The sequence below is a fragment of the Panthera uncia genome, chromosome A2, assembly GCF_023721935.1.
Source record: "Panthera uncia isolate 11264 chromosome A2, Puncia_PCG_1.0, whole genome shotgun sequence".
NCBI lineage: Eukaryota > Metazoa > Chordata > Mammalia > Carnivora > Felidae > Panthera > Panthera uncia.
This window is the reverse complement of record NC_064816.1, coordinates 5,568,705-5,591,341: the sequence shown is the minus strand read 5'-3', so window position 1 is coordinate 5,591,341 and position 22,637 is coordinate 5,568,705. Positions and strand designations below refer to the sequence as shown.

General features: G+C 60.7%; 2 protein-coding genes across 8 annotated transcripts; one reads left to right on the top strand and one right to left on the bottom strand.

Annotated features, from left to right (window-relative positions):
- On the top strand, positions 1 to 2,267 carry TRAPPC5 (trafficking protein particle complex subunit 5). 2 transcript variants are annotated; one of them, XM_049639828.1, is made up of 2 exons: positions 1 to 68; positions 1,655 to 2,267. In XM_049639828.1, the coding sequence occupies exon 2, from the start codon at positions 1,667 to 1,669 to the stop codon at positions 2,231 to 2,233; it is 567 nt and encodes a 188-aa protein (XP_049495785.1). In that variant the 5' UTR covers positions 1 to 68; positions 1,655 to 1,666; the 3' UTR covers positions 2,234 to 2,267. The 2 variants fall into 2 exon arrangements, with proteins under 2 accessions (XP_049495785.1, XP_049495786.1); XM_049639829.1 differs by lacking the exon at positions 1 to 68 and adding an exon at positions 112 to 185.
- A 2,907-nt stretch (positions 2,268 to 5,174) lies between these two features.
- FCER2 (Fc epsilon receptor II) lies at positions 5,175 to 17,523 on the bottom strand. Of its 6 annotated transcripts, none has more exons than XM_049639822.1 (12): positions 16,713 to 17,523; positions 14,261 to 14,347; positions 12,320 to 12,440; positions 11,181 to 11,300; positions 10,805 to 10,858; positions 10,209 to 10,271; positions 9,922 to 9,984; positions 9,756 to 9,818; positions 9,568 to 9,657; positions 7,252 to 7,745; positions 7,019 to 7,125; positions 5,176 to 6,797 (listed from the first exon to the last, which is right to left on the bottom strand). In XM_049639822.1, the coding sequence occupies exons 3-12, from the start codon at positions 12,339 to 12,341 to the stop codon at positions 6,659 to 6,661; spliced, it is 1,215 nt and encodes a 404-aa protein (XP_049495779.1). In that variant the 5' UTR covers positions 12,342 to 12,440; positions 14,261 to 14,347; positions 16,713 to 17,523; the 3' UTR covers positions 5,176 to 6,658. The 6 variants fall into 6 exon arrangements, with proteins under 6 accessions (XP_049495777.1, XP_049495779.1, XP_049495781.1 ...); XM_049639826.1 differs by having other exon boundaries at positions 5,180 to 6,797; positions 7,252 to 7,403; positions 16,713 to 17,520; XM_049639824.1 differs by lacking the exon at positions 14,261 to 14,347.
- Between the last annotated feature and the right edge of the window lie 5,114 nt (positions 17,524 to 22,637).

Here is a 22,637-nt window from a genome sequence, read left to right as displayed (position 1 = left end):
CCTGCGCACTTAAGGCCTTTTACGGCGCCGTAAAGCTGCTCGGCCGAACCGAAGGCCTCAGTACCCTGGTGAGACCCCGCCCGCCCGCGACCCCTACCCGCGTCGGGTCTCGCCCGTTCTCGGACCCTGCCGCGCCCGGTGGGCCTGGGGATCCCGGGCTAAGGTCTCGGCGCCCGCGATCCCCGGTCCGTCCGCTTCGGCCCACGCAAGGGGGGGGTCCTTGAGGAGGGTGGGCTCCCTCCCCGGCCCTCTGCCCGGTTCACGCCGGCGTGGGGGGCTTGGGGCCCCCGCCTCTCCGGGGCTTAGCTTACTGGCCCCCATCACAGCCCGGTGGAGGGGTCTCAACCCTCCCCCCTCCCCCCCGTCTCACGCTCTGGGCCCTCCTGTAGTCGGCTGCGCACCTGGGGGGCGTCTTGGAGCCCCTGGACCCCCTCCCCCGCTGGCCTTCCCCCCCCTCCCCCCACAGACTTCGTTGGGGCAGGCCCACCCTCCCCAGACCCCGCCGGCCTCTGGCTCCTTCCCTGGTAGTGGGAAGGGGGTTCTCCGCTTCTCCTCTCGACCCCACCCTTGGTAGAGGCTTCACACTTGAATGGGCGAGGACTGGGGGCCTGGAGGGAGGGTGTCTCCGCGCCCTTGGGATTCCCCCCAGCAGCTCCTGTCCCCCACACCCCCACCGTAGATCCGCTCCGCGGACATCTTAGCGCCCCCTCTGGGCTTTTCCGGGTCTCTTCCCCCACTGACCACTGGCTTGGGGCGCTAGGATGGGAGGATCACAGCGCCCCCTCCTGGGCCCCCCAACCTTCGGGTCTCACAGTCGGCTTCGGCCTCCTCCACCTTGTCCTCCACTGTCCAGCTACATTTCTGGAGGGCGCGGAGATGGAGGGGTTCCCAACGCCTTCTGTGCTCCCCCCCTGCAGTCTTCCTTACAAACGCAGGCCCGCCCACGTCTCAAGGAGGCGTGCGTCGTGCCTGACACATGGGCGCTGCCAGAGCCGGTTCCTCCTAGCTTGCCCCTCGCATCTCCTCTGTTCGTCCCCCAAACCCCCGCCCCCCCCCCCCCCCCCCCCCCCCGCCATGGGTCTTGACGCACCCTACTGCCTTCTCCCGTTTCTCTGGCTTTCCGCAGGGGAGAGGCGGGGATGTTCTCTTCATCTGCAGAAGTCAGCGCTGTTTTTGCTGGAGCGCTTGCAGGGGACAGTACCCGGGTCTTCTCACGGCTCCCCATCCTTGTCCCCTCCCTGCCCTATTCTGACGCGGCCCTCCCCTCCCCCCATGCACTAGTTCTCTAGTCGCTCCCCCAGGTGGCAGAGGGGGCACGGCACAGAGGGCCTTTCCACGTAGGAAACTTAAGGCGTAGGAATCGCCTGGAACTTAAGAGTGGTTTCCAGCGCCCCCTTCCCCTCCCCCTCTTGTGTCTTCCCACCTCCCCCCTTCCCCCAAAGGTGCAAACCTGCCTCTTTCCCCGTCTTCCTTCACGGGCTTAGGCTTCATGGAGGGGGCGTGCTTTACGCGCAGGCGGACGCCCCCCTTTCTTTCCCCCTCTTCTTTTCCTACACGGGAGGTCAGCAGTGGAGCACACGGACCGGGTGGCGCGTTCCCCGCACCCCCTCCCCGCCCTCCGCCGCCCCACACACGTTTCCTTGTGTCCCCGCAGGGCGGCGGCAGGATGGAGGCGCGCTTCACGCGCGGGAAGTCGGCGCTGCTGGAGCGCGCGCTGGTGCGGCCGCGCACCGAGGTGAGCCTGAGCGCCTTCGCGCTGCTCTTCTCCGAGCTGGTACAGCACTGCCAGAGCCGCGTCTTCTCCGTGGCCGAGCTGCAGGCGCGCCTGGCCGCGCTGGGCCGCCAGGTGGGCGCGCGCGTTCTGGACGCCCTGGTGGCCCGCGAAAAGGGTGCCCGGCGCGAGACCAAGGTGCTGGGCGCCCTGCTCTTCGTCAAGGGCGCCGTGTGGAAGGCGCTCTTCGGCAAGGAGGCCGACAAGCTGGAGCAGGCCAACGACGACGCGCGAACCTTCTACATCATAGAGCGGGAGCCGCTCATCAACACCTACATCTCCGTGCCCAAGGAGAACAGCACGCTCAACTGCGCCAGCTTCACGGCGGGCATCGTGGAGGCGGTGCTCACGCACAGCGGCTTTCCTGCTAAGGTCACGGCGCACTGGCACAAGGGCACCACGCTCATGATCAAGTTTGAGGAGGCCGTCATAGCCCGAGACCGGGCGCTGGAGGGCCGCTGACCCCGCGGGAGATAAAGATGCAGAGAGCCCCCTTCCCAAGTGTGTCTTGTGTCTTGTGGGGGGGCCTCAGAGATCTGCTCAACGCCTCGACCCAGGTGCCTGCCTCAGGCTGGTGAGGGAGGCGGGGACCCAAGCCTGTTTGGGATGTCGTGGGGCTGCGGTGGGGGTGGGCTTCCAGACGGGGCCTGGGGGGAAGGCGGGGGGGGGGGGGGGGGGGGGGGGGAGGGTGGAGAGAAGTCGGCAGAAGGAGCTGCTGGCGTGGCTGGAGGCAGGAGGATGCTGACCCTCTCTGGAATCACGATTGGAGGCCAGGCCGGAGAGGTGGGGGGTGGAGGGATCAGGCGGAGAGAGGCTCCATCAGGCGGGCACACTTATTCTGTAAAGGACCAGATAGGAGTTTATGCTTAGAAGTCTCTGTCCAGCCACTCTGCTCTGCGGTGTAGACAGCAAGATTGGGTGCGGCTGTGTGTCTAGAAAACAGGCGGAGGGGGATCCTTTGCTGACCCCTGCTTTAGAGCCTTGCCTCTCAAAGTGTGGTCCACGACAGGCAGCCTCCGTTTCTCCTGGGAGGTTGTCAGAAATGCGGACTCTCGGGCCCCCCCGAAGGCCTACTAACAGCGTGTCATTCGGCAAGATCCCCAGGGGATTCCTGTGTACCCTATTTTGAGAAGCGGTGCTCTAGGGCACAGAGTATGTTCCAACTGGGGTGGCCGGGCCCCACCCCCAGAGTTTCCAATTCTGCAGATCTGAGTGGGCTGAGCATTTGCATTTCTGGAAGTTCCCAGGAACTGGCTGATGCTCCGGGGGGGGGGGGGGCGCATTTTAAGAATTACCCCCCCGGAGACCTGGGGAAATGGATGGGCTCACTTCCGAAATCTCGGGGTGCCTACCGTATTTTGAAGTTGATATCGATGATACATGAACATATCCTTGCTGTGTTTTTTTTACGATTTTACTTTTAAGTAACGTCTACACCCAACACGGGGCTCGAGCTCACAACCCTGATCAGGATCAAGAGTTGCATACCGTACCTACTGAGCTGGCCAGGTGCCCCGTGTGTGCCTTGTTTAAAAAGTGAAATCTGACGCCTAAGGCAACCCTGCCTTTCCCTTCTGCCCACCACCCTCGCAGGGTTCCTGAGAGCTCCTCCTCCCCAGGGTCCATCCTGCCAGACTTTTGGGGGGAAACTTTTCAAATGTCTCTTCCTCCCTCCCCCTCCCCCTCCCCCTGGATTTCAATGAGCCTGATGTGAAGGAGAACTTGGCGGTGCCCTGGGCTGGGTCCCTTCACCATTGATGGAGGGTTTAAGGCCAGGACGGATGCAGCTTTTCCATTGCATTTTTGGGGTGTATGGTGGAGGCGGGCATGAGGTGGGGAGACCCGAGGCGCCGGGTTTGGTCAGGGGGCAGTTTCGGGAATTCCAACCAGGGTGATGGGGGGGGGGGGCGTCGGCACATCTCGAAGATACGTGGTCTATAAATGGAACTTGGGGGCGCCTCCCGTGTATAGCACAGGGATGGCCATGGTCAGGAAATAGCTGTTGCCTGGGGAAGGGGGTGGTCACAGTGGCAGTCTGAATCGGGGGCAAGGGGTCAATGTCTAGGAAGCCAAGGAGGATTGGAGGTCTGGAGTCCAGGAGGCAGGTCCAGGAGTCAGCACAGTGGCGGGAGCCGCCCGTCTGGGTGGAGTGGGCAGGGCACCTGGTGCCTGGGAAGCCGGATTTTCAGGGGGAGCTGCGGGAGGCTTTGGGCTTAGCAGCCTCAGGTCCCCCGGGCACCCTGGTGAGCTTGGCCTGCAGGGCCTGCTGGGTGAGGGGCAGGTTGCGGGAGGCAGGGATGGCCCAGCCTGCTGCATCCAGAGGCCTGGCAGTGAAGTTTGCCAGAGAGAAAGGGCAGGGGGAGGAAGAGATGGGCTGGTCCCCGAGGGCGGGATGCGGGGCGGGGGGTTGTGAGCTGCAAATAAAGTCCCTGCTGAAGTCCTGAAGCCCCCAGACAGGTTGGCGGGGGCCCGGGGGTAGGGGGTGAGGAGGAGGAACCCAGCACCAGCCCTCAGCGAGCCAGCCAGACATGAGGCTCCCCCTCGTTGAACAGACCACAAAGTGGGTTCTGCGAGAAGAGGTCATTTGCCCATGGACACACATTGATTATCCAACAGCTATTTATTGAACACCTACTCTGTGTCAGCTGCTGGGGTCACAGCTGAGAGCAAGACCAATGCTCCTGCCCTCCTGAAGCTCACATGCTAGCCCTGGGCGTGGGGGGGTGGGGGGGCAGCGAGCACACACAGATCCGTGAGTGACAAGTTTGGTTGGAAGGGGAAATGTTCTGTGGTGAGAAAGATCCAAGGTAAAAGGGAGCCGGAGTCAGGGGCAGGGGTGTCATTTTAAACAGGAAGGATGGGGAGCCCAGGATAGCCCTCACTGAAGAGCTAGCAGGGGAGGGGGCATATGCAAAGGTCCTGAGGCAAAGAGCAAGCCTGTATGTGTAAGGGCCAGTGAGGAGGCTGGTGTAGGTGCTGGGGTTGGGGGAGGGCAGAGAGGAGGTGAAGCTGGGGAGACAAGGCAAGCTGCAGGGATTCTGCAATTGCAAAGCACCCTGTAAGATTGTGGGGGTTTTTTCCTCTGAGCCAGAAGGAAACTTCTGGAAGGTCTGGGACAGTGAAGAAGAGATTGAGGCAAGCTAGGGCAGGGGCTATACCAAGGCAGTTGCTGGAGGGGTGAGAAGTGGACAGATTCTGCACATGGCTTTCCCTGAGGATTTGGAGGGTTCAGTGAGGGAAACCAGTGATGACTGTCATCCCAACATTGGCCTGGGTGACCTGCAGAGTGGGGCTGGGAGTCCCCTTTGCCAAGCTCAGGTAGGTAGTTGTGCTCTGGCCTGGGGGCTGGGAGGGGTCTGGAGGAGGCAGAAATTGGTGGTGGTGGGGGGGGTGGGAGGGACAATGGCTTGGTAACAGGTGACCTAGGACGAGCTCTATCCCTGCCCTTTCCCGGCCCCAGGTCTCCTGGGTGCCACTGTAGGGCCCTTCCCAGCCGCCTAGGCCCGGGCCCCTGACTCCCAGGTCCAAGGTGGTCCAGTGTGGTCCTCCCCCGACGGATTCCCCTCCAGGAGGCTTGAGAATCACGTGAGCCATCTGGTTCTTCCTTTTCTTTTTTTAATGTTGATTTATTTTTAGAAAGAGAGAGAGTGCAAGCAGGGGAGGGGCAGAGAGAGAGAGAGACAGAGACAGAATCGGAAGCAGGCTCCAGGCTCCGCCCTCAGCACAAACTGATGCGGGGCTTGAACCTGCGAACTGTGAGGTCATGACCTGAGCCGAAGCCAGACCCTTCACCAAGTGAGCCACCCAGGCACCCCTGGTTCTTTCTTCCTAGGCCGGGAGCTGGGGGTGGGGTGAGTAGGCGAGGAGTTTAACGAGGGGTGTCCTGCGATCCTGGCCCGCCTCCCTCCTCAGCCTCTGGTGCAGGGCTGGTGCCACCTGTTTCTTTCAAAACCTGTGTCAGAGTCATACCAGCACCTTTGGACCTGGGTGGCCAGGCCACCCTGGGCCTGCTAGCATTTACTGAGTGCCTTCTGTATACCAGGTCCATTCAGCACTTCCCATGCGTGAGCTTGTGCCCTCCTGCCAGCAGCCTAGGCGGGAGGACCAGCCCACTGCCCTGCCCTGTGGTATTTTTAGGCATCTAGGGTGTTCTCTGCTCCATTAGATCCCAGAGTCTTTGTCTCCAGCCCTGCCTAGTACATGCTTCTTGTAATAAAGTAGAGGGGAAACGGTGGAGAGATACAATTGCTGCTTCAGCTGTTCTGGATACTCAGAGACGGACTCAGGCACCAGGTTCTGGAACTCCTGGCTCCCACACCTGGAGGCTTCTGAGATGGGGCCATCTTCGCCCCCATTTTATTGACATGGGCTGGGGGCAAGGGGACTGGCTGCCTGAGCCGGGGACCTCTCCCTGGGGTGCTAAGACACGGGGGCTGCATCTGGGGAGGCCAGGGGTGGGGTGGGGGTGTGGTCTTGACTCCAGCAGACTGCGGGGCGGCCCGACAGAGGAAGCTCACAGGGGTCTGAGGCTCTCTGGAGAGTTCTCGAGGTGGGTACTCTGAGCCCTTAAAGGCAGGGACATGGTGACAGCCTGCTGGGCTGAGGAGTAAGGGACAGGCCCTCAGGGGCATTGGCAGGAGCCGGGGAGGGGTCAACAGCCCTTCTTCCTCTTGGGCAGGAGAAAGGGATGCTGGGGCCTTAGCCACAAAACAGGCATCCAGGCCGAGGCTGCGGGCCCCGCCGTGGGCCCAGCTGCTCCTGTGTCTGAGCTGGGGGAGCAACGCAGGGGTGCACCTGGCAGGTGGGCAAGGGGCCATCAGGGTCTGCGTCTCCCAGGACCTCCCGGGGAACCCCAGGGAGGGGGCCGAGGTGGCGGGGGAGGGGCTGTCAGCATGTGGCCAGCCGGTCACACACCCAGCCGTCCAGCCGGCTGCCACAGAAGGCATCGTTCCACTGCCCGGAGCCCTGCATCATCACGCAGTCCTCGCCCTGGCCCTGGTTGTTGGGTTCCCCCGGCCGCCAGTTGCTGGAGCAGAAGACTTCAGGTCAGAGGATGGGATCCCGGGCAGGAGCCCTACTGCCTTCGGCCAGACGCATCCCTCAGGGTCTGGGCCCCTCCCCGCATCCCTGGATCCCCACTCCCCACGCCCTGCAGCCCAGGGACACCGGCTGCCCACATCCCCTCCCCTCAACCCGACCACTGCGGACAGGCACCCCCCCCCCCCCCCGTCGGAGTCTGGGCCTCACCTGTAGTTCAGGGGGTTCTCATCCATCCAGATAAACTCCCCCTCTATGTCCAGGTCCCGAAGGCCAATCCAGGTGCCCTTCCTGTTGGCGCGTTTGGCCAGGAAGTCCTGGGGAGCAGGACGGGGCTGGAGGGGCTGCGGGGTTGTGCCTGGGGTCCCCACCCCCACCGCACAAGAGATCGCGGTGGGATCCCCGCCCCCTGCTGGCCACGCCCTCTGCAGAGCCCCGCCCACCTGCTCCTCTTGGCTGTGGATGCTGACCAGCCGCCCTTGCAGTTTGCTGCAGGCAAACCGGGCCTGGATCCACTTCTTGGCGCCCTCGCCGAAGTAGTAGCATTTCCTCTGGAAGTTGACCCAGTTCTCGGGGCACGTGTTACACGTGGAGCCTGGGGCGGAGGAGAGGCTCAGGGGTGCGGCCGTGGTGGGCACCGTGGAGGGCGCCGTGGCGGGCGCTGTGGCCGGCGCCGTGGCGGACGTGGCCAGCACCGTGGCGGGCGCTGTGGCCGGCGCGGTGGCGGACGTTGTGGCCGGTGCCGTGGCGGGCTCTGTGGCCGGCGCCGTGGCGGGCTCTGTGGCCGGCGCCGTGGCGGGCGCTGTGGCCGGCGCGGTGGCGGACGTTGTGGCCGGTGCCGTGGCGGGCGCTGTGGCCGGCGCCGTGGCCGGCACCGTGGGGACAATAGGCAGGGTGGGTGGCAGCGTCTCTCCTGGGGTCACTCTTGGGGTCCGGGCTGAAAGCAGACCAACTTGCAGGTTGCCCCTCTTCCCGGCCAGACCAGCCGCCCGGCGGGAACACCTCGGCTGCCGGCACCGTTGCCACAAATATCGCCCCTCCCCCCCCCAATGCCTGTCACCGACACCGTCATCGTAGACACCTCTTGGCCAGCAACTCTTTGGCCTCTGCCAGCATCAGCCCCACAAAGAGACCCGCGGCATCACCACGTCACCAGCTCTGTGGCCCGTGGCCCCTCGACCACCGACGCCATCACCACAAACACGTTCGCGGTCAGAAGCGTGTCAACCACCAGCACCATGGCCACCAACCCCACCGCTCTCAGCGGCACCTTCAGTCCCACCGCCATCCCCGGGGGGACCCAGGATCGCCAGCAACCTCTCTCCACTGCCACCAGCACGGCCAACACCGTCTTCACACCAGCCATGGCTTAATCACCAGGGCCAACCTGGCGAGGCCACGGTTGCCAGCATCATGGTCCCCTTGTATTGTCCCCACCAACAGCTCCAGTGACAACCCTGGTGGCCATTGCTACCGGCACCCCCAAAACCAGCCTTGTTGACCAGATTTGGGGAAAATGTGACGATTTCTGTCTAGTTGGAGGGACCGAGCAGGAGAGCTTAGGGAGGGCTGGGTCCTCATGGCCTTGACCTGGGGCCACCTTGGTCTCTGTCTCCTCTTGTCCACATCCCGGAGAAACTCTTAGGCACTGTCACCACACCTCCCACCCAGGACTCCCAGATGGGGGGTTAAACCCACTGTTACTGGGTTGACTCACTCTTGATTGAAAACAGCTTTTCTTGGAATGACGTGCAGAGAGGGCTCCAGAGCTTTGGAGGAATTTTTAAAAGAGACCTGGGGTCCCCAACCTCTGGGGGATCAAAGCTGGATGTGTTTCTCACACATGGGCCAGTAACCAGTATGTGGCCACTGGTGCAGGGGGGTGGGGAACATTAAAACCGGAAGGGGGTATCCCTGGGCACTTGAAGAAAACCTGGAGGGAGGTACCCTGCCTGTGTCCCCATCAAGAGACAGCCCTGGAGCTGGCCTCAGCCCCCAGGTCACCCCAGGGACCGGGTAGGAACTGGGAGGTCATCCATCCACATGAACGTGGCCCAGAGCCCTCCCCAGAGGGACCACTTCCGGGTTTCTGGCTGGGATTCCCACAGCCACGGCATGTCCCGGGGGGCTGCACTCCACACCAAGCACAGAACCTTCCTCTTCTCTTCGCCAACTAGGGCAGCAGGGGCTTCCCAGGGGTGGAAAGTCAAAAACCAAGGGTGGGGGTGGGGAGCGCCCGGGTTCCTGTCCCAGGTTGAAGGCACGCTGACGGGACTTCTGCTCTTCCTGAAGCCTGCCGGGGCCACCCCTCACCCCAAGCCTTGTCACCACCAGCATTGCCCCGTCTCTGCAGAGGGGACCCACCCCCTTGAGCCCCGTGGCTGGTCAGACAATCTTCTGGGAGGGCTGTGGCTGAGGGCGTCCTACTGATGACCCTCTTCTGAGCCACGAGGGGCAGAGGAAGGAGAAGCAAAGTGAACCCAGAGATGGTGACACACAGGGAAGCTTCGACCTGAAGGAGGGAAAAAAGCGTGCGAGCTCCCCCCCCCCCCCCCCCCCCCCCCCGCTCCAGTTCCGTGGAGAGAGGCGGCTGGACTCAGAGAGAAACTGCCGCGTGTCCCCCATGGACCCTGCCGCACACATAAGCCCACACCCGTCCACGCTGTCACGTGCAGCCCTCTAGCACACATCCCCCCACACCCGTCCCGTCGCTCGCACGCCCCGGCACACCACAGGCCCAGACTCACAAGCGCACTCACCGTTGGACACGTGGAGCTCAATCCACAGCTTTACCACCTCCTGCTGGAGCCTTTCCAATGAGTGCAAGGCTGTGCGCCTCTCGTTCAAGCCTCGGGTGATCGGGTGGGGGACGGTGGTCAGAGACGAGCTTAGAGCGCGCCCCCCGCCCCCCCCTCCACCCTCTACCCCGTCCCCTCCCAAGGCTCACTCTGGGACTTGAGGTTGCTCAGGTCTGAACGAAGTCCATCCAGGTTCCGGGAGAGCTCAGAGTCTGACGGGGCCGGGCTGGGGTCAGGGCTGGGAGTCCCCGAGCCCGGCCCCCAGCCTCACGGTCCCTCCCAGCTCTAGGACCCCTGTCCCCACCAGCCTCTCACCCTGAGCTTTCATTCTTTTCTGTTCAGCTTGGATTTCCTCCATGTTCTGTGACACCTGGGCAGCTGGGTGCAGGGGAGGGGGCTCAGTGGTAAGCAGGTCCTCAGGGCCGCCCCTGCCCCCCCCCCAGCTCCCCCGCTGGCCCCTTTGTCCTTCTCGCCTCTGTCTTCGGGGTCCCCTGCTCACTTTGCCATTCACAGGTGGCCTAGAGCACTCTGTCCACATGTTAATCCAGGCTCCCCCACCCCCACCCCACTCCTCCTCCTCGACCTGAGCTGACATCACTCACCCTGGGATTTCTGGGCCATCTCATCCCCTCTGTGTCTTTCCAAGTCCTTGGCAACCTGAGAGACTGGGACCGCAGGAAAGACGATGTGTCCTCAGGAACCAGGAAGGCACGTCCTCAAATCCTTCCCCTCCCTGGCCCCGAGTGCAGGGTCCCCTCACATTTTCATTTTGGGGACAAGGTACCGAGGAAGACGCAGGCAAGAATAGGATGAACACGTGTACCCTCCCCCCACCCAGAACGAAAGGTAAAAGCAGCCGGCGTTTCCTGAAAGCTCACTGGAGGCAGGTCTAAATGCTTCACCAAGTCTCAGCTCGTTTCTGCCTCGATACCCTGAAATGATGCCCACTTTACAGGTGAGGGAACCGAGGCCTGGAGCCATTAACGTAACAGCCCATCAGACACCTCGTAGAGCCCCCGTCTCTCCCAGAGGCTTTGGGTTTTCACCCCAAGGGGAGGGGGCAATGCAGGCTGACCCCCACTTCCTGGCAGGGGATACTGGAGCCCAGTCCTTCTCCCACGTCCCACAGTGGCCAGTGGCCGAAGCAGGATGAGAACCCCCCTCCCTGCCTCCTCTCCCCCCGCCCCTCCCCCCCTACCGTTCTGGGCAGCGGTTTCTTCCAGCTGTTTCAGATTCTGTACAGCGTCCTGGTCTGGGGAGGGGAGAAGAGGAGGGGCGAAGACGTTTTCAGGAACCCCGACCACACCCTCCCCCCCACCTGTCAGCTGGGGAGGGAGGCCTTGGGTATATACCACTCGGGAGGCACAGAAAGGATGGGAAACAGAGACGCTGGACAGGGTGGGGAGCTCTCGGGTGGGGGGGGGCAGAGGGCCTCGGGAGGGGGCCGCTGGGGACAAGGTGGGAGGCACGATGGGGAAATTGGACTCGGAGAGGCGTGACGTCCCAGCATCAAAAAGTGGGGTTCTGGGAGAGAGCACAAGAGAGGGGCCGCATGGGGCTGGGGGTGTCCTCACGCCAGAAGAGAAGCAGGGTCAGCAGCCCGGCCCACAGCATGACGGTCACCAGCCCCAACAGTGCCATCTGGGTCCCTTGCCCACAGCACCGCCGCCGCCTTCCGGGAAGGTTTGGGAACTCTGCCGGGCGTTGAGGGGGGAGCGCCAAGGGGTGCAGCGTGAGAAGGGGCTTGGCTCTGCCTGTCTCCCCGTCACCCACAGCCCCTAAGTCCTGGGAGCCTGTCCAGAGCCCACACTAAAGCCGTGGGTCTCAGTGGACCCCCAGCCTGCTCCGCACATCTTCCCCACATGCCGCCTTCATGCCCCACCGGTGCCCCCCCCACCCCGACTCCATCCATCTCTGCGTCTGTGCATCTCTGAATCTGTCCCTCCACCCGTCCAGCCCTTCCGCCCACACGCCAGTGGTCAGCAAGCCTGACTTGGGGCCAGGGCACTGTCCAGAAAGGCAGCCCGGGGTGGGGGGCCGGGAGCTGAGACCCTCCCTCCGTGGTCCCCCATCAGGTGGCCGACTGCCACCCAGCTCTCGCTGTGACCCTCTTCCCTTACGCCCTCACACACCAACGCTCGAGCTCCAGCCTCATGCCCAGGAAGCTGGGTCCTCCTTCCGCTTGGACCGCCTGCCCTCACCCTGTGGCTGTCCTCCACCCCGCACCCCTTCTCTAAACCCAGGACGCTGGGTCTGTGTTCTTCCTCCATATCCAAGCCCTTCCCCAGCCTTTTCCCCGGATGTCAGACCCCCCCGGAGCCTCACCACAATCCCTGGGGCCCCCAGGACTCTACCTTGACTCCCCACCGTGGGTCCGGGCCCCCTGCCCTCACCCTGACCGTGAGGATTCATCGTGCTGGATTCTGCTTGCTCTGAGTCCCCGTCCTACTTCCAAATCTATCGGGCTCCCAGCACCCGAGCTAGAGCCGATTTTTTTTGTTGGAGGGCGTTGAGTCAGGGCAGGGAGGGGCCTGCGGATTCCCCCTCCTGCTTGGCTCTGTGCCCAGAAGGCCAGTCGGGGCTCACCTCCCCCTTACCCCTTGCTGGGCCTTCTCCCCAGAGAGAGACCCAGGAAACCCTCTCCTCTCCTGGGTGGAAGGCAGGAGGCCGGGTGCTCGGTTTTGCCAGGGTCAGCTCCAGAGAGCCCTCTCACCTGAGTAGACATGTTCCTCCATGGCCGCCCTGCTTGGATTCTCCCAGTGACAGGCTGCTCACCACCTCCCAAGGCAGCCCACTTAGCGGGTGTAGTCGTGGCTCTGGCCGGGATCCGGGTTCTGAGGAGCATTAAGGTTAGACGTCAGGCTCTGGTTACGGGCGCGGGACAGCGTCTGGGACTCGAGGAGCTCGGTGACCATTGGCTGATTTTGTTTCATCCGTGACCAGGAGTCAGCGCGGCATTTCACTGGGAGACACAGGCCTGAGACCAGAGGTGGGCGCCCCAGAGCCGACGCGGGCCGGGTACACGGCAGGTGCCTCATAAATGCAGCGAGTGACCGAACCTCAAAACCAACCGCCTCATCCATAAAACGCCAATAACACCCGCACCACAGGGTGGTGATGTGCCCTTCACGGATGTGTCAGGTGCTTCGATCAAGGGCTGGTCCATCGCCCCACAAATATCATCATCAGCTTGCTGTTGTCACCGCCGGTTGCCAACGTGGCTTGGGACTCAACCTTCCCGAGTGTCAGTGTCCCCTCTATAGAATGGGAGGGATGCTCGTACCCAACTCACGAGGTCGAGGTAGGATCAAATGAGATGACAACGTAGGTGAGTGTCTCGGCAAGATGCCGTGCGCGCACAGTGGGTCTTCAGATCCTAAACACTTATCAGGCACCTGCTGTGAGCCAGGCCTTGCTGGGCGGTGCAGAAACTCCGTCACCAGACCTCAGCTTCCTCTTCTGCAATGTGCCCAAGGCATCTTTAAAGTCTCTTGACTTTTTAAAAAAAATGTTTTTAAGTTTATTTGTTTATTTTGAGAGAGAGAGAGGGAGTGAGCAGGGAGGGGCAGAGAGAGAGAGGGAGAGAGGGAGAGAGAGAATCCCCAGCAGGCTCCACACTGCCAGCGCAGAGCCTGATGCGGGGCTCGAGCCCATGAACCGTGAGATCATGACCTGAGCCGAAATCAGGAGTCAGAGGCTTAACCGAGGGAGCCACCCAGGCGCCCCAAAGTCTTTCGAGCATCTATTTTGTGCCAAAGAGGGCGGGTTTGGTTACAGGCTGCCTCTCTTGCCGTAGGACTATGGGCAATATGCTTCCCCTCTCTGAGCCCCCGGGGAGGTGGATGTGGGGAGTGACCAGGCTCTGATTAACGGCAGCTCCAGCTGGCCCTTGTGCCACCATGGAAGAGGCCAGAGGCGTGACCATCCTGCAGCCAAACATGCCTGAGCCCAAGCTGGACAGACTGGGGGCTGAGTCCCGGCTTCTCCCAGGACGAGCGACTTAAGTTTGCTCATCTGTCAACGAGGGGTGACCGTGCCAAGCCCACTGGATGAAGCACAATGGGCGTGGCACGCAGCAGGCGCTCGGTTAACCTGCTGGTGGGGAGCTGGGGAAACTGAGGCCCCAAGGAGGTAAGTAATTTGTCCATGCCACACGATGGTAGAACGGGGACTTGAACCCAGGACAGGTGACATCAGAGCCTATTCGCTCAACCACCTGGGGACACGGCCTCCTGATGAGTGTCTGCCAGTAAGTGCCAGGGGGCAGGGTCCTGGTGCCGGGCCGTCTTTCTGACTTAGGAGCTCCCAGCCCTGCGGACGGCTTTCCGCGGCCCTCCGGGGTTTGCACGATCAGCCCCCGGTGCACCCACCAAGCTCATCTGTTTTTCTCGGTCATGCCAGGCGCTGGCTTCAACTGCCCCAACCCAGGATCCCTCGCGACTGCTGATTCTGTCCACGCTGCCCGCTGCCCACCGCCCTTCTGTCCCTTGAGACCCAGCCCCGAGACCGCTCCTTCCAAGGAACCTTCAACGTCCACGTCCCACTGCCGGCCCCAACGCACACGCACACGCACAGAGGGTCACACGCGTGCTCCCACATTCACACGCAGACACGCAGTCGCACGCCCACCCACTCACACGTATCTCGCACTCACATTCGCTGCGAACGGCGTCGCCGTCCTGGTCCGCTGGGGCGGGTTGGAGGGGCCGGCGGGGCCGCGGGCGGTGGTGAGGACCTTGGCCTGGGGAGACAGTTTTCTTCTGAAAGCAGGCCCACCCACGGCTTCTATTTTCACAGGCCTAATTATGGGCTTGCCACCTGGTTACCCATATTACACGCATGGCCGCCCCTGAGGCTCCCCACCACCGGGTAAAGTCCGTCCTATTATTATCTCCATTAGGCAGGTGAGCAAAACTGAGGTCCAGAGAGGCTAAGCCACATTCCCAGAGTGCCGGAGGAAGGAAGTGGGAGAGCCAGGACTGAACTAACATGGCTAAGTCATTATACCACTGTGGCAGGGAAGAGGGAAGAAAAGGAGAGAGAAAGAGAGAGGGATGAGCCAGGAGGGAGCCCGGAGGTAGGGGAGAAACAGAAAGATCCATGAGATAACATTCTGGTCAAATAGTAACAATTTTGTTACAGGGTTGAATTTAATACCAGTGTGGGCCAGGGAGTTGGGGGGGGGGGGACAGTTCCCGGTGTCCCAGGTGCATCGAAACATTTAACGTTCGCTCGTTATGAGGTAGATACTTTTGTTCCTAATGCTGCCTTCTTGGTGAAGAATGTGGGGGCGCAGAGAGGTTAGGTAACTTGTCCAAAGTTGCACAGCTCATAAGTGGCAATGCCGGGATTTGAACCCAGGCAGCACAGGCCCCAAGTCAGCAGCCCTAACCCCCGTGCCCCTAGCCTTGGATTTATGGGGACTTCTTCTTTTTTTTTAATATTTTTATTTTATTTTTGAGAGACAGAGAGAGACAGCAGGAGTGGGGGAGGAGCAGAGAGAGAGGGAGACACAGAATCGGAAGCAGGCTCCAGGCTCCGAGCTGTCAGCACAGAGCCCAACGTGGGGCTTGAACCCACGAACCGTGGGATCATGACCTGAGCCAAAGTCGGACGCCTGACCGACTGAGCCACTTCTTATGGGGACTTCTGCACACCTCACACCCTGCCCTTCCTCCCTAAACTGTGTCCTCTGATCCTTAACCCTCTTCCCATTCTTGATTGGGGGACACCCCAGGCCAATCCCCACGCCGGGAAAGGCTGCCTCCGTCCTCCAGGCTTGATGCTCTGCCTCTCACTCTGGAAGATGCCCACTTGGGCCCCTGTGTCCCACTTTCCCACCGGGACCCATCTGGGCCAACCACCAGATGGGGAGGGGCCTGGCCCGACATGTCCCCTGGACTTTGCACTCCAGGACAGCAGGCACGAAGCTGCCTCATGTGTCACACTGTGTTTCCAGCATGGAGGGGTGGCCCTCAGTACATGTGTACTGCCTGAATGACTGTTGGGTTGAGGCTGTTCATTCAGGGCCCCGACTGTCCCTCTCAACTCGATCTGGGCTACTTGCGGGGACTTGAACACACGGCGTGTTTTGCCAAGGGACAGGGGATGGTCATTGTAGGGAAGAGAGTGGTCAGGTGGGCACCAGAGAGAGGTCACTGGGGCTGCTGGGTGGACAGAAGGCAGCAGGAGCCCTGGCGGCGGGAGGGGGGGGGACCCTGGGGGGCCATCAGGGGGCCAGGTGGGGGTGGGGACACTGGGGAGCTGTCACCAGGTCCAGGCACCAGAGGAGGTGTCTGGGGCAGTGGCTGTGGGAATGACCGGACGGGTTTGAGAAGAGACGGGCTTTGGTGATGGGTGAGGATGGAGTGGGGGGGGGGCACCCGGAAGATACTGTAACAATTGACTGGGCCTCAGTCGCAGTCTCTGGTAGACAGCGGGGCTGTCCTAGTGCTGAGGACACAGGAAGGAAGAGGAGAAAGTTTGGGAAGAAGCCTCGCTGGGTGGCAGTGAAGACACAGGACGGGGTAGGAGGTGTCGAATCGAGGATGGGGTGGGGATGCGGTTTGGTGTTCCTGAGCCTCTGAGAGCTCTGCAGCCCAGGTGCCCAGCCCCCGTCCACACTGGTGCCCACCGTCTCCACCGTGTCCTTCCGGAGGGTCCCACGGCTCCTGCGAAGCTGGGTCCCTGCCAAGACTGAACTTAGACAAGAGGATGCTTTGGGGGTGAAATCTCAACCCCCCCTACTCAGGGCTGCAGTAAACCCTGTCACGCGACTGACCCCTCCCTCTTCCCTTCTGCGGTATCGACCCAGGGCTCTGTTCACTTCAAGGGAAAAACAGGAAACCGTGCGGATGTGGGCCCCCATCGAGGGTGTCAGTTCTTCTTTCACGTTTGGGATCCTTGAGCCCAGGGCAGCCCCCCCCCTCGTCCCCCCTGCCCCGGCCCCCGCTCGGCACAGACCTGGATCTGGACGCAGGAGGAACGAGTCAGGGGTCCTGCAACAACCACAAACGATCCCCGGGCGGGTCCCCACCCTGGCCCCGGCCCGACGCTATTCAACCCCAACTCACCCCCAAGGGTGTTCGGATCCCCAACCCTCTCACCTGTGCTCTGTGCGGAGAGGAGACTCAACCTCTAAATTTAGAACCTCAGCACCTAGGACAGGGCCCCGAGTTCTATTCCAATGTGATGAAGGAACATCCACGCTGACCCCAACCCCACCCTGGTGGCCCAGCCCCCGGCTCTCCCCACCTGATCGGTCCCTCCTGGTGTTGCAAAAGGGAGAAAGGAAGGAGGGGGTGTGTGGGGTGGGAGGGAAGTGGGTGTGTCAAATCCCAAAGGGCTTGCAGGAGGAGGTGGCTTTAAAACCGGGTTTCTCATTCTCAGTTCTGTTGGCACTGGGGCCGGATGATTCCTTGTTGTTGGGGTGGGGGGCTGTCCTGTAGATTGCAGGGTCTTTGGCAACATCCCCGGCCTCTAGCCTCTGGCTGCCAGTAGTAGTCCCCCCTTCTACCTAGTCACGACCGCCAAAAATGTCTCCAGACATCGCCGAATGCCTCCTGAGGGGCAGAATCACCCCCAGTTGAGAACCACTGCTTTGAAGCATGATTTACAGACAAAGAGAAGGTGCTGGCTTCGGGCTTGAACACGCTTTCTCTGTGTCTCTGTCTGTCCCTCCATCTGCTGGGGACAGATGACCTCTCCTCTTCCATTTACTCAACAACCATTATTTGGGCACCTACTGAGTGCCAGGTTCGGAGAACAAAGGCCCAGTTCTTGCGAGGGAGGTTTTGGTTTTTCATCGTGATAAAATATACAGAACACAAAATTTACCATTTGAATCATTTGCAGTGGCGTTAAGCACACTCACATCGCGCCACCATCTCCACCCTCAGTCTCTAGAACTTTCCATCTTGCCAAACTGAGACTCCGTCCCCCCAAAACACCAACTCGCCCTGCCCTCGCCCAGCCCCTGGCTCCCGCCATCTACTTCCTGTCTCTGGGGAGGGGACTCCTCTAGGGACGGCATCTAACTGGGATCCTACAGGGTCTGTGCTTTGGTGTTTAGTCCCTTTCACTTAGCATGACACCCTCACGGTTCATCCACGATGCAGCATAAAAACCAAGTTTAAAATTCACAAATCCGCAGGACAGTCTTAGGTGCTGGAAAAGCAGGGTCTTGGGGGGGGGGGGGGGGGAGAAGGGCTAGTTTAGACTGGAGGGTTCTGAACCTGAGGGACGTGAAGTGAGGTCTGAGCAGACCCCTCGGGAAGGCTGGATTTTCCTTCTGTTTCACGCTGGCTGCCGGAGGCCCTCTCCCGGGGCTTTGCAACCTCAAAGCCTTGAGCTGGTGCCCCGCCCCCTCCCAGACAGGGGAAATCCATTCAGTCTTTTCCCAGAGGCCCCAGGTCCCAGAGAGGGGCTTGCCCTGCGGCCTCCCACAGCTTGGCCACGTGGCTTCCACAGCCTCTGCCCTCTTTGGGTCTCAGTTTCCCCGATGGAGGAGGGCACCGGGCTTTGGGTCCTGGCCCGCACCTGCCTGACAGGCACGGAAGCCTTGTCACCTCCTGCAGGAAGGACCCCAGTGTTCTGGGAAAGTGGAAATTCTGCAGGACCGGGGTCGGGCTCACGTGAGAGCCGAGTGAGGGGTACAGGTGGGGGCCCCCAACACGCAGGCACACAGAGGCACGCACACACATGGGGTGACGTGACACCGTCATCGGCAGAGGCACGCAGGTACAGAGAGACTGACGGTCCCTACGCGGCTTAACCGCAGACACAAGCACGACGAATCGCAGGAGGCATACGCACAGGTAGGCGCGGGGGTACGGACACACACACAGGTCCGAATGTGGCCACCCCACAGACACAAGATAGACACACCCCATGTGCACAGAGACACAAGTAACACAATCGCATGTACCAACACACCCCCCCCCCCCCCGCCCATAAACGCACGGAAACATACAAAGAAACGAAACACACAGACACGCGGAGAACGTTCCAGGCCCACGGACACGTGCAGACAGACACAGACATACACGGTCACACAGACACGCACGAGGGTCCCCTTTGCTGTTCCAGAGGAGAGGCTGATGGGGAAAAAGTAGCTCTCCTCCACTAACAGCCCTCCCGTTTGCCTCTGCTCTCCTCCCCTCCCCCATGCATGCCTCAGTTTCCCCTCAGGGACTTCTCTCTGCCTCTCCATGACCCCCCCTCGGCTTCAATCACCCCCAACCCCTGCTGACTTCCTACGTCTCCATCTTCTGCCCAGCCCCCTCCCCTGACCTTCATTTGGTCCTGAACTCACTCCTCACTCACTCACAGGCTCAGAGGCCTCCCCCCCCCCCCCCCCCCCCCCCCCCCCCCCCACTTACTCACACCCCTCCTTGCCCCCCCCCCCACCCCTACCCCTGCAGTGACCTTGTCAACAGGAAGAGGGAAGGCCAATGTGGGACAGGAGAAGGCTGGATTTGCATTTTCATCTTCCTGGAGCCTTGGGGTCTGGAGCCCAGCTGGTTTTGTCCCTGTGTGTTGCTGGGATGGAGGGAGAGGTTGGAGGGGGGCTCAGGATGAGGGGGTCCAGAAGTTGGCTTGTCCACATCCTTTCTTCAGAAGGCCTTCCGGGGCCCACTGCCCGCACCTCCACACCACCCCCCAGATCCCAGCATATCCCCAATGACTGGGGGGCTGAGCCAGCTCATCCCAGGAATCCTGAGAACATTCCAGGCCCACAGTGGGAGATTCGGGGATTTCTTTCTGACAATGTCCACGGTTCTTTGAGGGGACAGGGTACCGTGTGGGGACCAGGCTGAAGGATGGCTCCCAGCCCCTCAGGGATTCAGAAATCCAGGCCCCAGGTCCCCGGCCCCTCAAAGAACCAGGCCCCCAGCCCCGTAAGACTTTGGTTTGGTCTAGATCGTTTGCTTTTTCTACTCCATCGGGCCCTTTTGCGCGAAGGTTCTCCAGCTGGGCCGGCACAGGAGGCGTGTGCCCCCTGCTGGACACATCTGGTCACTGCCCCCCACTGGGCGACCCCCCACTGGGTGGGCAGAGGAGAGGGCGGGTGGCGTTCCAGCTCCACCCCCTTTCCCTGCGGGCTGACTGTATCCTCTCGGGCCTCAGTTTCCCCATCTGTAAAGTGGGAATAAGCACAATCCTCCTACCTAGGGCCTCGTGCTCCTAAAGCTTTCCACGGGTGCCGAACGGAGACAAGCCTCTGGGGAGCGCTGGAGTCTCTCCCGTGAGTAACCCCTACACCCCAGCCCGCGAAGGCCCCTCCAAGGAAGCCCCGGCCCCCCGCAGCCAGCCGGGCCCTGTGTGGCTGGCGCCTTCTCCTGCACGGTTGCCCCTTTGCTGCAGCCACACCCACAGGCTTCTCTGGGTTTCCAGGCCTCTCCGTGGCCCTTCTTCGTCCTCCACGTGTCTGCTCTCTGAGGGAGGTGACAGTCACCCCTGGGACGGTCTCTATGACCTACCTCCTGTGTGTGAACGTGTGTGGTTTGCTTGTTACCGGTACCCGCTGGAAGGTGCGCTCCTCCGGGAGTGGGAGGGGCAGGACTGTCACCGCGTCCCCAGCCCAGGGCTCGGCACACGGCACGCCGTAGCTGCGCCACGAGGCGTCACAGCCGTGTGAGCGTCCTAGGACTGCGCTAAGGAAGTACCAGCCGCTGACTTGGCGACTTTAAACAACATAAGTTTATTATCTCACAGAGCTGGAGGTCAGAAGTCCCAGCACAGGCCTCACTGGGCTAAAATCAAGGCGTCCACAGGGCTGTGCTCCTGGAAAGTCAAGGGGAGAATCGGTTTCCTTGCTTCTACAGGGGCCCACACCTCTTGGCTCGTGGCCCCTTCCTCCAGCTTTGAAGTCGGCAGCGGAGAACTTGTGATCTCTCTCCGACTCTGCTGCTGTTGTCACATCTCCTTCTCAGACTCTGATCTTCCTGCCTCCCTCTTCGGTTTTTAACTTATTTATTTATTTTGAGAGAGTGAGAGAGAGCAGGAAAGAGACAGAGAGAGAGAGAGAGAGAGAGAGGATCCCAAGCAGGCTCTGCACCCTCGGCACAGAGCCCAACACGGGGCTCAAACTCACGAACAGTGAGATCATGACCTGAACCGAAATCGAGAGCCAGATGCTTAACCCACTGAGCCACCCAGGCGCCCCCTGATTGCCTCCCTCTTATAAGGACTCGTGATGCTGACATTGGGCCCACCCAGATAATCCGGGATGGCCTCCACCTCCAGATCCTTGATTTAACGAATCCCGTCTGTAAAGTCCCTTTCACCATGTAAGGCCACATCATCACAGGTTCCGGGGACTGGGACAGGGACACCTTTTGGGAGCCATTATTCGGCCGATCGCAATACTCGAAAATGCTGTTGCTGTTGTCATCCCATTTGATGGATGCAAAACCAAAGGCACAGAGGAGGAAAGTCACGTGCCCAGCCTCACCCAGTGTGTAAGTGGCAAGCACAGATTTTGGTTCGGACTCTGGGCTTTCTGTTGACATCTGCCAGACTAACCCACCGGAGCCATCTGTGTCTGGAGCCAGGGATGGGATGGGGGTGGGGGTTTGAGGCAGATGGGGAAGGGGCTAGCAAGGGCTTGAGGAGAGTGTGTCCTGCCCACCTTGGGGGACTCCCCAGACACCTCAGCCAACCTGGTAAGAGGCCTTGGGATCTCAGGGGGTTTCCTAGGATGGGGGGAGGGCAGTCGGAGTTTGGAAAGAACAGTCTATTCTGTCACAAGGTCATTTCCTGGGAATGTGGGGTGATGGGTGGGGCCGGTCTGTCCAGGAAACCTGGCTGGGCTTCAGGGTCACCACTGACTTGCTGACTCAGCCCCAGAAAGTGTGGTCGTGTGTCAGTCAGGGGGCTGTTGGTGGGGACACCCACTGGGAAAGGGTCAGAGGGCACCGGGGGTACCCTCCATGCCCCTACTCCCTGCTTCCCAGCACAAGACCCCTTGGCCCCTCGGAGACAGACCCTCATTTCCCTCCCCTGCCTTCCCCCCTCAGACTAGAAGTGCAGGGTATGGGGTGTTGCTTTTCCAGAACCTTCCACTTGCAACCTTATCATGTGAGCATACCATGTTCTATCCCTCCTCATCACCTGCCCCTCTGCCCACCAGACTGGGAGCCCCAGAAAGGCACCAACCACAACCTGAACCCCAACATTGCGTTATGACAATTTTCAAGCATACAGAAAAAGTGAGTTTAAGAATGAGAAACCCACGCCTAGACTGCATAATTAGTACATTACACATCAATGCATCCCTCTGCCCCTCAATCCCCATCTTAAATTTTTCTGCATTTTTCAAAGTAAGTTGCAGACATCAGCTCATTTCCCCCTAAAACTGTAGCCCACAAAACACCAACTAGAGTCCAATATCTGCCATTCTGACTTTTTTTCCTTTTGAGTAAAACAATAAAACGTGCAAATCCCCAGTGCGTTTTCTTCGACCTTTGACCAATGCATTCGCCTCTGGAACCCAAATCCCTGCTAAGACATATCCATTCCTTTGGAAAGTTCTTTCATGGCTCTCCCTAAGCAACCCCTGCCTCTGCTCCCACACAGCTACAGTTCTCACGTCTCCTTTACCCCAGAGTAGTTTTGCCTGTTTCGATAATTTCATATAAACGGGCTCGTAAAGTCTATAAGATTTCACAAATGGCTGCTTCCGCTCTGCCTGTTTTTTCGGATTCCTCTGTGGCCAGAGACCCTGACCTCTTGTTCTCCATTGGAATCCCTGTGCCTGGCATATCATAAATGCTGAGAAGTGTTTATGGGTAGGGAAATAATTGCACTGGGTGAATGAATGAATGAATGAATGAAATTGCTCCTTGCTCACAAGAGAGTTGATCTGACTCCTGCTCTCCAACTTTGCTCACCAACCTCCTCCTTGGTCTTGGTTCAGGGGCTGTAATACCAAATAGCAGAGACCACCCCCCTCCCCACCTCCTGCTTCCCGGTCCCCAGGCTTATCTTCCCATGAGAACACGGATTATCAGGCACATGTTACCACCAGC

Bases quoted from the DNA above. Each gene is read 5' to 3' on its own strand.
- TRAPPC5 (XM_049639828.1), top strand. From the start codon at position 1,667: ATGGAGGCGCGCTTCACGCGCGGGAAGTCGGCGCTGCTGGAGCGCGCG.
- FCER2 (XM_049639820.1), bottom strand. From the start codon at position 12,018: ATGAATCCTCACGGTCAGGGTGAGGGCAGGGGGCCCGGACCCACGGTG. The intron at 10,859-11,180 runs GTGAGGACACCC...TCCCCTCCCCAG, and splicing joins GACCCTGCTTCTCTTCTGGC to ACCAGGACGCTGTACAGAAT. The intron at 6,798-7,018 runs GTGAGGCCCAGA...CTTCTGCTCCAG, and splicing joins GAGAACCCCCTGAACTACAG to CAACTGGCGGCCGGGGGAAC.